Source organism: Octopus bimaculoides, chromosome 1, assembly GCF_001194135.2.
Source record: "Octopus bimaculoides isolate UCB-OBI-ISO-001 chromosome 1, ASM119413v2, whole genome shotgun sequence".
Lineage (NCBI taxonomy): Eukaryota > Metazoa > Mollusca > Cephalopoda > Octopoda > Octopodidae > Octopus > Octopus bimaculoides.
In genome coordinates, this window is record NC_068981.1 from 58,698,787 (window position 1) to 58,713,419 (window position 14,633).

Consider the following 14,633-nt stretch of genomic DNA (forward strand, 5'->3'; position numbering starts at 1 on the left):
TAAAAGTTAAAAAATCCTCACGTGTAATATCTTTCTGTGTAAATATCTCAAATTACAATGTTGGACACCTGCGGCTTAAAACCCAGTGCGGCCTGTACAAGTACAAAATTGATTTTCTTTCTAAAATTAGAGCATGCGGCTTTTATTCAGGTGCACTCTATAGTCTGGAATTTACGTTAATAAATGATATGTGTGGTGACTATTGGTTGAAAAAGATTAGGTTATTATGTCCCTATTGCAAAAAATTCTCAAGGTCATTAAAATAATGTCTTGGCTCAATCTAGGGAAAGGAGTGTGTCTCCTATAGGGGTGAACTGAGAGTATTAAGGACCCTCGGGCTTAAATTTTTACTGGGTCCCTTTGACTGTGTGATTTAGTAGAGTTAACATGTAGAGTGTGGGCCCCTAAGAACTCTGGGCTTTCAAGCAGGGCCTGATTGACTGACGGCTCAGTCCGCTCCTGGTCCCCAACCTTTACTGATTGTTTAGACAGGTGAGATAGATGTGGTTAATGTTTCTTTTGAACAGTTGCAACCCAATAGTTGGTGGAAAAAGCATGTTCTGGGAAAGATTTTCAGAGGAACAACATTCTGTAAAGAAAGGATTGGACTAGACATAGTGGTTAGTGGGGTGGGATGGACAAAATATGGATGATGAAAGTGAAGGGATGAATAGGTCAGGATTGCTTGAGTGAAGGTGGCAGGAAACCAGCTGGCTCCAAGAAACTAAGGCCACTGTAGTTGTAAGAGAAAATACAAAGAGAGGAGATAGCACATTTGTGAGCCAGAGGCTGGAGTGTGTTCTTGAGCAACTTCATACCAGTCAGTTAGTGGCCTTTCATTGGCTGTGATATAGGATGTTTGTGTGTGTAGCAGAAGCATCATCCCAAATATGGGAGCAGTACTCCATTGTAGGTTTCATTTGAGCTTTGTAGAGTGCTTGTAGTTGTTGGAAGATAGGGAAATACACTGGAATTAACAGAGCTTTCTTTTCTTGAATAATTTATTTTGTAGCATATTGTAATTATATATTTTTTTTGCAACATATGGTAATTATATATTTTTAGTTACAAAACAAAATTTTAGATGCTGTAATAATATTGAAAATTGTATGAAAATAAGGCCACTAAAAGTTCAAATCATGCTGAGGTCATCTTTGCTTTCTGTTCTCTCTCATTACCCACTCCCATCTTTTTTTCACATGTTACTTTATCCACCCATATATAATGTGGGGTAGCACTACATTTTTTCCTACTTCTCCCAAGGTCCTCTCACTGTCTAACACCATGATGATACTTTTCACTTTCCCTCCTAGTGCCCTTTTCTCTAACATTGATTCTACCCTCTCTCAACAATAGATCTGTGAGAACTGCTTTGGATCCTAACGAACTGTTCAACCCATGCTGGCATGGCAGACTGATTGACCCTTCCCATTACTGGTCCTTCTTACTCAACCAACCCTATTATCCTCTCCTTTACGTTACTCTTCCTCATTCTCCTCTTCTCTATCTACTCCTACCTCAACACTGTTCCCACTATTATTATCGTTTTATCATTCTTTTACAATAAATCTATTTCTTCCATTATGAGATGCTCTCTTTCACTTTGAAAGCTACAAGGCAACCCCAACAGTACGGGTGTTACAGATATTACCCACTATAATTTGTAAGTGATTGGTTATGATTTGAGCAGTGACAGCACAAGGCTTGAGAAGGCTCTTTAGTCTTGCTGAAAAGGCAACCTCTGTAGTGCTTGGTGTCATAATATATATCCAGTACACTCTGTAAAGTAATTGGTGTTAGGAAGGGTATCTATCTGTAGAACCATGCCAAAAATGAGATACTGGAGCAAGATGTGGTCCACTAACTCACTGAATCCTGTTAAGCTGTACTACCCATGCTAGCATGGAAAAACAGACATAAAATGATGATGATGATGATGTTTCAGTAGAAATACTGCATATTTTTTCATTTAAACTGTTAAAAATTTCAAGTGCTATAAAATTCCTTTTGGTTTTGTCATATTATCAGTTAACTATATCACAAGTGCTTTTTGTGAATCCATTATACTAGGCACTCTTGATTACCCTGCTTTAGAAAGTCACTCTTACCAGCAGAAGGCCTTCTTCATCATAAACTATGAAAAGGTTTCATGGTAAAGAGGAGTAGGTGTGTGAAACTGATACAATTAATGTTAAGCACTAAGGTTTGGCAGTTAATCTACAGTTGGTTATCAAAAGAGAGTCATATTTAATGTTGATTTTAGTGAATAGAAGAAGTAGGGACATCAGGTTGATTTAAGTAGAGCTCTCAAGTTCTGAACAGGGGAATCACGAATAAAGAAAAGGGGATTTGTGTTGTAGGATAAAAATCAGTTTGGATATTTCAAAATGCTGTGTAAAGTCTTGCTTGTAGTATTTTTCATAATTATTTACTTAATTGGTTTCCTTCTAATACAAAAGTTTCAATCGGTCTAATTTATGGGTTTTCAGCCTATGACCGATCACAGTCCATATCTTGTTACTTGCATTGTGTAATGTCCATGACCAAAACATTTAGCTCTTGTTGGATCAATTTGTTTAGTTGTAGTTATGTACAATCAGATGATGTAGCTCTTGTTATTCTTCTTATTTAATGTCCATGTTGCATGCTGGTATGCGTTAGATGGTTTGAAAGGATTCAGTGAAACAGGTTTGTGTCAAGCTCCAGTGCCAGCTTTGGTATGGTTTCTATGGTTGGATGCCCTTTTTGGTGTCAACTACTTTACAGTGTGTAATGGGTGCAGTTTCATACCATCAGCACTAGTGAGGTCACCAAGTAACTTGTAATTTATGTTATGTTAAATTTTATGTGAACTGAGCAATTTTTTTCCTTATGTACAAATCACTTTTTGTAAGGAGAGAAGTAGAAGGCAAGTGAATATACTCCGGTGTATCATCAGTAATTATCTGAGAAATCCTATTCTGATGAAAGGGAAAATTAACTCATAGGAAATTCTTATTTCTCTATTTGAACTATGGGTAGGAAAGTCTCCTAGTAATCAGAGTTTTGTTATTTGTGTTCAAGTTTCCCATGTTGTTGGGCCAGTTACTTTGTGGTTCTTTCTCAACCAATTGCTGAGAGCATGACATTTTGTGTAACTGGAAAAGGCTTTTGGGGAAACAACTCCAGTATATTCCTCTCTTGAATCAGTATTTCCAAATGATCTAATAGAGTTATAGATAGGACCAACCACCAATACATCTTTCTTCTAAAGTGGGCTCAATATGATTGAATGATATATGAAAGAATAGGGAAAAGAAAATGAAGATTATGATAAAATGGTACATGAAATAAAGATAGAATACAATAATCCAGTAGACTTATATGCTTTTTTTAATAAATTTGATTTAAAACATGAATTGTGGTCTGAAAATATAATTGTAAGAAAAATTAAATTTTCCTGATAGTAACAAATTTATTAAGAATTTCAGGGGAGATATTAGCAGAATTACTAGCACATTGGACAAAATGTCTTGTAATATTTTGTTGCTAATATAGACCCACACCAATTTACTCAGTCTCCAACTTTATTCTGTAATGTTATTGGTTTAAAAATTTCAAAATTAATTCAGTTGAATAAAATATAATAATAATAAATTCTAAACTTAATAATGATACAAATTATTTGTAGGAAAAATGAAAAAAAAAAAAAAAATTGTCATTTAGTTTAACCGTCTCAAATATAATCAGAAAAGGAATGTGGAAAAAAAAGAACCCACCCAGAAAAAAAGTAAAAAACCCAGTATAAATGTCCAAATGCCCAAATGTTTGTAATGAATTATTGTTAATAAAATTATAATTTTGTAGACTATTAAACTTCATCCAAAGTGATGAAACTTTTTTTAATAATTATACCTACATTATATTTTAACTGATTTAATTTTTATCACCAGCAGGTATTTTATTCTTGGATATGTATCTGGTATCAAACTGGATGTCAACAAGAAACTCTTATTCAAAAAAATAAGGATAGTAACATTCAAACCCAGGCCAATACTGTGCACACACCTAGGAAAAAGACTCTGACTGAAATATAATGTAGTTGCAAATATTAGAAAATGTTTTATCTTAAAAGATGAGGTTAAGTGTTTCAAAAGTATAATTTTATAAAAAACTTTTTTAGATTTCACAGAAAGATTTTTTTGTGTAAGCTTGCATATATAATAAAAGTTAAATTTGAAAGTATTACTTTTTCTAGTTGTCCCCGTGATAACATTTAGTAAATGTTTATATAACAATAATTGTCTTGTAACAATAACATAATGTTATTTTATTAGTTAGATTTGATTCCTTTTTCATATCCTACAAGAGATTGCCGAAGTACATCCACAGTGAAGTCTACGTCAGTTTTAGTAATGCACATTGGTGGCTTGATACGTAAGACCTGAAAATACAAGAAATACATTTTGCATTAAAAGATAAATGTGAAGTAAGTAAGGAAAAGAAGGAAAAAAAGGATAGAGAAAGAAAAAGAAGAAAGAGTGACAAAGGCAAGAGAATCAGAGTGAGAGTGAGAGAGAGAGAAAAAGAGTCTGTGTGTCCAAAATTCACACTGAATGAATGCCTTTTTTAACCAGGGAACTTTGGTCTCAATCAACTTTGTTTAGAATAGACATACCAGTATCTGCTGTTTATAGATTGAAAATAAGCTTTAAACTTACATCAAAAAGAAAAATAAGTTTGGAAATATAATCGAATAAAAAGTTCAATGAAGATATGAAAAGCAAAACTAATTTCAGGAGTCAATATATGTTGGTTTCGCTTTCTCAAAAGATATATTTAATCATTCATCTACAGAAACAACATTTAATATAGCTTGGCAGTCAGCTACAGCTAGATGTCACCAAAATACTCTTTTCATTGATAGTTTTTAAAAGTAGTTCTGGTGAATATTTCTATATCTAGTCGGTTTATATATTATCGTGAAACCGATACCTGCCTCTGATAAGAGGGTTCACAGGAAAAGTTCAAAATATTCTGAAAATTCTAATTCTTTGTGTAGTACATGAAACGTAAGCCAGCCAAATAGAGCCCTTCTAACTCCATATGTTTGATAGTGAGATGTGGGACTTGAATGTCGGGGCTTTATAAAGGCTGGAAAGGAATGAGGCCAGCATGTTTTGATGGTTGAAGAGCATTAAGATTGTATTAATGACAGATCAAATGAACTGAGAATAAAACTGGATATAAGAGGAATCAGTTGTAGCAAGAGAAAAAGACTACACTACTGTAGGCATGTGATGTATATGAAAGGTGTCAGTTGGGTAACACAATGCCAAGCTTTCCAAGTGGACACAATCTGTAGAAGAGAAGACCAAGGAAAACATGATAAGTGGTGAAGAGGCATCTCAAAATGCTTAACTTCACAAGTAGGTGACAAAAAAAAAAAAACTGCAATAAGTAGTAAGATGCTTTGTTGTTGAAGACCTGTCCTACTCATGAAAAATCAGTGACAAAAGAATTGCAAGTGTAAGGAGTATGTGAAGTAAAGTGAATTTATGAGAAAATGAACACAGACTGTTCTTGGTTCACTGGGAATATACCATCACTTTACTGTGCCAACATGAGAGGTAACATGGCTATACACATGTAAAGACAAGCGATATCAAATGTAACAATTGACTCACGTTTCCAAAGAATCCTCCTTTTCCGAGCAAAACACCTAGATCTTTTGTACGTTCCCAAATGTGTGCAAAATGTTCAGCAGGTAAAGGAGTTTTACTTTCCTGAAATAAAAAAAATTAATTTTTCAAGTTTATAAAATGAAGACATTTGACAGAAGTATTGAAATTATGTATTAACATGTACTGTAATCAAGTTTATTAAACTATTCTGATGTAATTATTGAAGTTTCCTTTCTTCTTGAGGCCAATTATTGCTAAATTTAATTATTCCCAAATTACAATAATCTATAGAGCCAAAATTAATTTTTTGATAAGAGAGATTAATCCTCCTTTGTTCAGGCAGTTAAACTACCACAGAAAAATTTCCCTTCAAGGCCTGATACCATTTCCCTCAGTCAAATGAATGGAAATACTTGATCTGAAACCATGATGAAATAACTCCTGTGAATTTGAAACTGTTACTTCTGTGCTGGTACATTTAGTCATTTAGCCTCTACTGGATAACACTGAATTAGATTGAGTATTTTAATCAATCAACTGTAAACTATTTAACTATTCCACATTCAATAAGTTGCACACCTTTGTTTAATTGGAATAATTTTTCATCTTACCTTATCAGTAACCATTTCAACTCCGATCATTAATCCTTTCCCACGAACATCACCAATAACTTCAAATTCATCTCGTAGCTTAGCCAATTCTGTAAGAAAATAGGTGCCAATAACATGGCAATTCTCTTGAAGATTCTCTTCTTCTATCACCTACAATAAAAAATTATTACTCTGAAAATGTCTGTTAAACAAAGAGCAGTTTTTAATTAGAACATAGTTTACATATCTTTTTATCAAAACTATTTATAAGTATCAATCTGTTTAACAATTTTACTTTTTTGTTGTAGTTTTTATATCAATTTAACAATGATTTTTAACTTCAGAACAAGGCTACATATTTGGTATTAGTCATGATGGTGGGAAGAATGTCAATTATATCAATCTCAAAACTTGATTAGTATTTATTATAGAGACCTCATTCATTTGATTTGAACTGGGAATGCAAAAAGACAGCACTAAATACTACAAGGACTTTTGTTCAGTGGTCAACCATTTCTGCCATCTATTGCATATCAAAAAAGCTGAGATGGTTCGTAATGCTGGATGTTCTTCCTATTGTTACTATTGTTAGTGACAAGTGTTGCCCAAAAGCATAATACAATGGATGTAGCAAATTTAAATTCATAAACAGTCAGTCAACAGCCCAAAAATGCATGAAAGTAAAAGAATAAATTATTTTACTGTAATCCAACTCATAAGAAATAGATGGTCAAAATATTATATTCTATAACAACTGAAGTATTCAATACCTTTAGATAGAAAAGGTATGCACTGTCCAAGCATATCTCACTGATAACATTTAAAAAACACAGCAAAACAATACTTTTTAGTCATGATTTATCACTTAAACTATATTTCCATGTTTTATTTTCAAATACGGTTATCAATTAAGAAAAAGCACTTTCTTTTTCTTTCATTTACCATGTAGAGCGAGGTCCATTGTATTTCTTGACCTCACCCAGAGATAATTTTGTGAGATTAATGTGGTTAATGTTTGGATCAAGCAACGGAAGGTTAGTTGAGGAAAAATTATGTACAGATATGCTACGAAAGAAAAATCCTATTTTATAAAGAAAAGGAATTAGAAAAATTATTCAGTGCAGTTTTATTTCCAATGCAAGGAATTGCACAACTTTTATACGTTTGCTTACTGATTCTTTCACTACTACTTTGCCAACTATGGTGAAAATTATACCTTGCTTGATGAGGTCATAATATGTCCAGAGTTACCTCTTGTGTACTGCAAACACAAACTTACCTTTTCTATTGCCTTTTCTATAATACATAATTATTTATAGTCAGCTTTTTAATGACCTTTGCATTAAATGATAATATTTAATGCAAAGTTCATACTGTTTAGTATGATTTCTGGGTAGTGCAACTCCCATTACTAAACGAGAGAAAAACTACAAACAAAAATCAATAAACATCCCATTTGTGGCTGTAGAATAGTAAATGAGTGTAATAAGGGTTAAAAACATTAGCAAATAGATAAAGTAAAAACAAAAGGCTGTAGTAGAATATTCATAGTGTACAAGACAACAATATAATGCATTCAACATTTTGAGAAGTAAACCAAAAAGTTGCAAAGAATTTGGAACACTTACTTTAAGAACAGCTGATCCAACAGCACACGACAAAGGATTTCCTCCAAAAGTATTGAAATGTAAAGCCTCTGACATTTTCTTAGCAACGGCAGGAGTAGTTACAACAGCTGCCAAGGGAAAACCATTACCCATGCCTTTGGCCATCGTCACTGAAATTAATCAATGTAAAAGAAAATACAAATTAAATACTCAAGAACTAATTACACTCAAGAATGGATTAAATTAAATTAAAGCACAACACGAGCCAACAAGAGAAGTCTCTGTACTTGCTTTAAATAACAGCCCAAATTCCCTCCAATTACACTAAATCATCTTTAAAAAGAGAAAAGCACATTTGCTAATGTTCTAGATATCTACAAAAGGCTAAAACATATCCAGAGTTGTCTCCCATACTTGTTGAAAAATCAACAGCCAAAAATATGGACATTGGGCCAGCTTGTCTTTGATAGTAACTCTACTCAATCAAATTTGCAACTAGATCTCACACAACAACAGGAGACCCTCTTCAGTCATGAATGACCATGGGATTGCACCTAGAAAGTTACCCTCTGAGGCACAAGTCCGGGCAAGGTTGTTTGCGGAAGGCTAGCAGTCACCCATGCCTCCCCTCTCCACATCACTGATGTTATCCAGGAGAAATGTAAAGGCCGATACAGCTTGGCACCAGTGATGTCGCAACTCATTTCTACAGCTGAGTTAACTGGAGCAACGTGAAATAAAGTGTCTTGCTCAAGAACACAACACGCAGCCTGGTCTAGGAATCGAACTCACAACCTCACGATTGTAAGCTCGACACTCTAACCACTGAGCCATGCACCTTCACAACAACAAAGCAATACAATATGAGGTACTGCTTAACTAAGCAACATTTCAGTCAGTTTATTGTTGAGATAAAAGAGCATGCAGAGTACTAAAACAAAAACAACAAATATATAATGGAATTTTACCAATATCAGGAATAACATCATGGCCCTCAAAACCCCAGAAATGTGTTCCAGTTCTACCAAAACCCGTCTGTACCTAAATAAGAATAAAGGAAAAGATCTTATTAACAAGACTCATAAAATATTTATATCAGAATTAAAATCAAATTGAAGTAATTTTTAAAACGGTTATAAAATTTTTTTATAATTTTTATATTACAATATCAAGTTTTTTTTCCATGTAACACTGTGTTTATATGTGATTGAATGTGTGTGGATGTGTGTGTGTGTGTGATCTTATAGAACTTAACTAAATGTTTCCAGCTCCAAGGTATTTATCAATATGAAAAATTTATTCTCTGTGAATCAATCGACTGAATGCATTTAATTACTAGAGAGTAAAATATTCTTCTAAACTTGTATTTGTCAAAAATACAATGTCATTTGCAAACTATAACAGTATTAACATCAATAAATTTTTAAAAAATCAGTCAGTTTATAATTCATAAAATGTAAGTGCTGATACATTAGAACATCTAAAATAATGTACATAAATCAACTGATAAAAATAATATCCACCTAAGTAACAAAAATGATTATAATTAAATCTAATAAGAACTGATACCACTACTACCACTGTTATTACTTTACATCATTGTACATTCTCTTTCTATACTAGCATGGGGTGGATGGATCATTATGGTTCGGGTCAATTTATATTTAGCATTGCAACCCTCCTAGATGGGTTGCAGGACCATGCCTCGCCCATGCATTTCATTTTTGGTTTCTATGGCTGGATGCCCTTCCTAACAACAGCCCCTTTACATGGAATACTAAGCATATTTTATTGCAGCATCAGCACTAGATTGAAGGGTCCTCTCAACTGTACATTTTCTCAACTCTACATTTTCTACAATATGGTTTGTATCAGGATACGTTTTATTGTAGTTGCAACATTAGTGAAATTGCCTTGTATCTTGTAAGAGAAAAGAGTTTTTTTGAGAGGCTCCAAGAGACAGTGAGGCTCTAAGTTTATTTAGCTTATTCTTAAATACAGTCCTTGCGATTAGTCCAACTTCTCTAGAAGTCTGGTGAGAACTCTGTGCAAGCTGAGCCAATAATAGACATTAGGATCATCATTCCAAACCAATGAAACACTCATCAATTATGCAGTTCTGTAAGATGCATATATTCATAGCATGTTACACCTCGATACAATAAACCAGAGAGAGTAAACCAGAGAGAGTAAAGCAGAGAGCCTTGGTTATACTTTAGCTTGAAACCTATCAGAATGCTGTGCCGCATGAAAGGGGATGAACCATTGGACACTGTCCTGAAGTTTCACACAATGAATCAGTTGTAACTGTAGCTGACTTATTCAATAAACAAATAAATAAATATATGAACAAAACAATTAAGAAAAGCCTTTCATTCATTGACTTACCTCATCAGAAATACAAAGACCACCTTTTTCACGAATCATCTCAAAAGCTCTTTTAATATAGCCTTTTGTGAACTGAACAGTACCACCAACGCCCTATTAAAAAATTAAGTATTTCAGGTTTAAGTCTTGGTATTATTGTAAATATGTATGTTACTGTTTCGGTAATTGAATTTCCACACAATCTTTTATTCTTTTCCTAGCTTCGATTACTGGACTACAATCAAGCTGAAGTATTACCTTCAAGGGTTTTAGTTAGTTATATCAACTCCTATACTTTGTCTAGTGCTTATTTTGTAAGTGTTAGAAAGAAAAATATCAGTTTCTAGTCATAAAGGGTAATAATTCATTTACAAATAGATACAGCAAGGTACTTTTGTTATTTGCAGTAATTTTGTTTACTTCACAATTTCCTTGATCTATGACAAGTAACTTTTCCTGCTGGAGGAATTAAGCTTTGAGAATTAATGAAACAAACTTTCATCAACTTAATAATGTTACTGTCAATGAGGAAGCCTCTATTTGGTCACTGAACCTGCTAAGAACAGCAGCCAAATATAGCTAAAATTAAGCAGTTCCATCTGAAAGATAAAATAGACAAGTTGGATAATGTAGCACTACATATCCTTAAACTTTTAGCATTCAGATTACTGTCAAATGTAATTCTTATTATTCACATGATTTTGAATTAATCATGCATTATCTCATGGTTTTGAGATTTTGATAATGTGATTGTATATTTTTAGAGTGACATTGTAAGGTAGGTATGAGAGGTTATATCTGGCTGGTCTGAACATAAAACAGCTGGAATATTTAGGCTGAATATGGCCAGTTTAAATACTAAAGGGTTAAACAAACAATGTTCAAGGATGAGATGCCTTTTATCATAGATCTACCAGATCAGAGCTGGTCTTGCAATACACAGCAGTGACAGAAGTAGTGAATAATACTGTCCAGAGTACTAATTTAGAGAATGGTGGATTTAATCATTGTAATAGTTAAGTGTTGGCCATGGATACAATGCTGTCTCAGTAATAGAAAAGAAAATGCTAAACTCTTGGTTGCTTATCTTATACCTTATTCAGCTACCTCAGTGATTACAAATAATAATAATAATAAAAAGAATAATAATATAATGTTTCTTTACTTGCATGGATTCAGCAAAAAAGCACCCAGCACGTCCTTTGGGCATGGAATATGAAAGGACATCTTGTAGTTGGTCAATGTATAAATCTGTAGCAAGGCATTTATCTGCTGGGCAGTCACATGTGCGAGTTGTCTGAAATAGAAATTTTATTTTCTTCAGAACAACCTTATCTTTATGTGTATATATATATGTTATATATATATATATATATGTTATATATATATATATACACACACACATGCACACACAAAGATATATATTACTATTTGTGGTAATATAAATAGTTGATAATAACAATAATAATATAGATGGTTGCAGGCTTAAAATAGCATCAGATAGCTATAGAATTAAAATTTATATCATGATCCAAGTATATCCAAATACCAAAATATATAGCATTGGGCTATATAGGTATGCAAAATTTTTTTTAACCTGTTTGCCCAACTACTGTTGATTTTCTGTTGTATTTTTCAGTGTTATTGGTGGTATAAATGAACGTTTTAACTCCTCTTTCTAGCAGGTAGGTGCCTTGTGCACCCTTATGATTACTATACACACACGTAGACACACGTTTGCACCATTTAATGTCTATCTTCCATGCTGGCATGGGTTGGTTGGTTGGTTTGATGGTTCCAAAGACTGCATTATGCTCCAATGTCTGTTTGGTATGGTTTCCTCAGCTCGATGCACCCTTCCTAATGCCAACCACTTCATAGTACTTTGTGCTTTTTTTTTTATGGTAGCAGTACTAGTGAGGTTGCCATGTAGCTTATAAAATGAAGACCCTCTTTAACTGAGTGGGGTTACTGTGAGGAGGGAAAACAGCTATATGCTACAGGATGAAGGTTTTAAGTGTGAGAGAAGGAATCAAAACAGAACAAGTTTCTTGCTGTAGAGGATCTACATAATTATTCACATTGTGGAAGGGCGGGTGGAAGTGGCTGGGGTGGAGTTGGAAAGGGATAAAAATAGTGGTGATGAAATATCAGGTGGCTGGCGTTAGGAAGGACATCCAGCTGTAGAAACACTGCCAGATCAGATTGGAGCCTGGTGCAGCCTCCTGGCTTCCCAGACGCCAGTCAAACTGTCCAACCCTTGCAAGCATGGAAAGTGGATGTTAAATGATGATGATGATGATGATGGATGACTCTCAAAATATGAAGTGAGTACAGGAAAAGGGACAGGAGAACAAGAGGAGGTTGTAAGAATGTATGGGAGTTTGAGAGATGGTTAGAGATAATAAATGGGTGAAAGGGTGAATATAACGAAGAACAAGTGTTGAGGGATGATAAGTAAGGGAGGTAGACAAGCAGAGAGAGTAGGTGACAACTGCAGTAATTATCTAGGATTGCAGGGTGATTACTGATACATATGGATTAGGGGAAGGTAGGACCAAGGAAATGATTGACAGTACAGAAATATGATAATAATAATAATGACCACTGTCTGCACTCTTCGAAACAGAAAAAATCTGAAATACCATGAACTTCTGGAGCAAGCAAAACCTGGAACTCCATTGACACTCCTGTTCTGTTTTGCTGGGGGCTTGTTTTCATGCTTATTAGCTCCCTGTGCTCTTGTAGCATGATCATTATTCTGGTCTGGTCCCTATGATGAGGTATGTTTGAAACTGTGACTTTGATCACACGATGTCTCATGTATAAGGGGAGCATTACAAACTGGTTGGAGAGGTAGGTCATTGTAGCTATCCTGCGCACTTCCTCTTCATTGTTGCAGATAACTACCAGAGTCCTATATTGCCTTCAACAGATGCAAACTATGGAAGACCACACTTCTTCCAGATATTGTGGTTTTCTTTCTGTGCGATTAATGCACTTATATATTATCATTCATATTTTGGTGCAGATCATTTCCTCTTCTGGGAGTGCCATGACACCAGGTCATATATTTTTCTGATATTTTTTAATGACCCCCCACTTTCCCTTGTAGTGAATGGATGATCCACTTATTTCTAACATTTGTGAAGTAAGTTTTTCCCTTTGAGTATATTTTATTGCTACTGTCCCTGTAAAAAAATATTACTGTTGTGTGTCTTGCTGCAACAGTCAGTGCTACTGTTGATGTCATTTACTGCTGCTGACCGTTAGACTATTGTTGGTGTTGCTGTTGGTTTCGTTACTGCTGTTGTTAGAGTTGTCATAGAATAATGTTATAGCAATTTGGTGGTGGTATTATTGTTTGTAGGTTTTTTGCTGACATAAATGTGAGCGGCAACTGTCACGTATGGTTGACTACTATGACGGGTTGTTTGAGCATGAAAAAGCTAATACATTTTCTCCTATAACCAATCTTTTATTTAAACCTGTGTTCGTCATCTTATGAAAAAAGATTGATTGAAAATATATATCTGAAAATGCTTTTGGAATAGGTGAAAAGCCTATTTTGCAATTGAAACAGTGAAACTTTCCCAGAAGACACTTGGATACATTCACAAGACAATAGTTACAATTTCAGTGGCCAAAAACAGCAAAAGAAAAGTGTATTTAGAGAAAACTCACTAGTGATGATTGAAACGTGGATTCCACGTCCAATGACAAATAATAATAATAATAATTATAATAGTAATAATAATAATAATCTATATTATAATGGAGAGAGCTGCTTATTAATTAGGTTACTAAAGTAGGTGACAGTTTAGGTTACTAAAGTAGGTGACAGTTTAAGTTACAAAATTAGGTAACAGTTACTAAAAGTACTAAAAGAAAGCAATTATTAAAGGCTTGACCATCTGGAAATATTTCTATAAATTCATGTTCTAAGAAATTTCCTATATAATGTCCATTTCTGAAGTTTATTCAATTTTTGAACTCCAATTTTACACAAATTTAAATATTCATTACATTCACTGCGGAATAGATTTTAATGTTTAATAATAAGCAAAATTTATTTGTTGCAGTCGAGATTTTCCATTTTCATTCTCTCATTCTCTCTCGCCTCTATTTTCATTAATGATAATTTAATAATAGCTGTATAACTTTAATACAAGGCACAATTTCAAGAATATTACCAGTTTCCAGAGTTTGTTAAAATGAATATTTTTGATAAAATGATAATTTTTAATATACCAGTATAAAAAAAAAAAAAGTGATTTTGTTGTTATGGCTGTTTGGAATGCTACAAGCCTTACAATAATAACTATCTGGACCATTTTTGGCCATTTTTAAAAAAATTAAAAACCATGAGAGGAGACTTTTCAGTAAAAAAACAAAAAAATAAAAAC

General features: G+C 33.7%; 1 protein-coding gene across 2 annotated transcripts in view; it reads right to left on the reverse strand.

Moving 5' to 3' along the window:
- Positions 1–3,349: 3,349 nt before the first annotated feature.
- The window catches only part of LOC106882838 (alanine--glyoxylate aminotransferase 2, mitochondrial), a 56,043-nt gene continuing 44,759 nt past the window's right edge, over positions 3,350–14,633 (reverse strand). For both annotated transcript variants that reach the window (XM_052967078.1, XM_052967081.1), the window contains exons 8-14: positions 11,393–11,524; positions 10,249–10,341; positions 8,829–8,901; positions 7,882–8,030; positions 6,275–6,424; positions 5,667–5,765; positions 3,350–4,423 (exon numbers count right to left, since the gene is read on the reverse strand). In XM_052967078.1, coding sequence (XP_052823038.1) covers positions 4,313–4,423; positions 5,667–5,765; positions 6,275–6,424; positions 7,882–8,030; positions 8,829–8,901; positions 10,249–10,341; positions 11,393–11,524 — 807 coding nt within the window. In that variant the 3' untranslated portion in view covers positions 3,350–4,312. The remainder of the gene's footprint in view (positions 4,424–5,666; positions 5,766–6,274; positions 6,425–7,881; positions 8,031–8,828; positions 8,902–10,248; positions 10,342–11,392; positions 11,525–14,633) is intronic.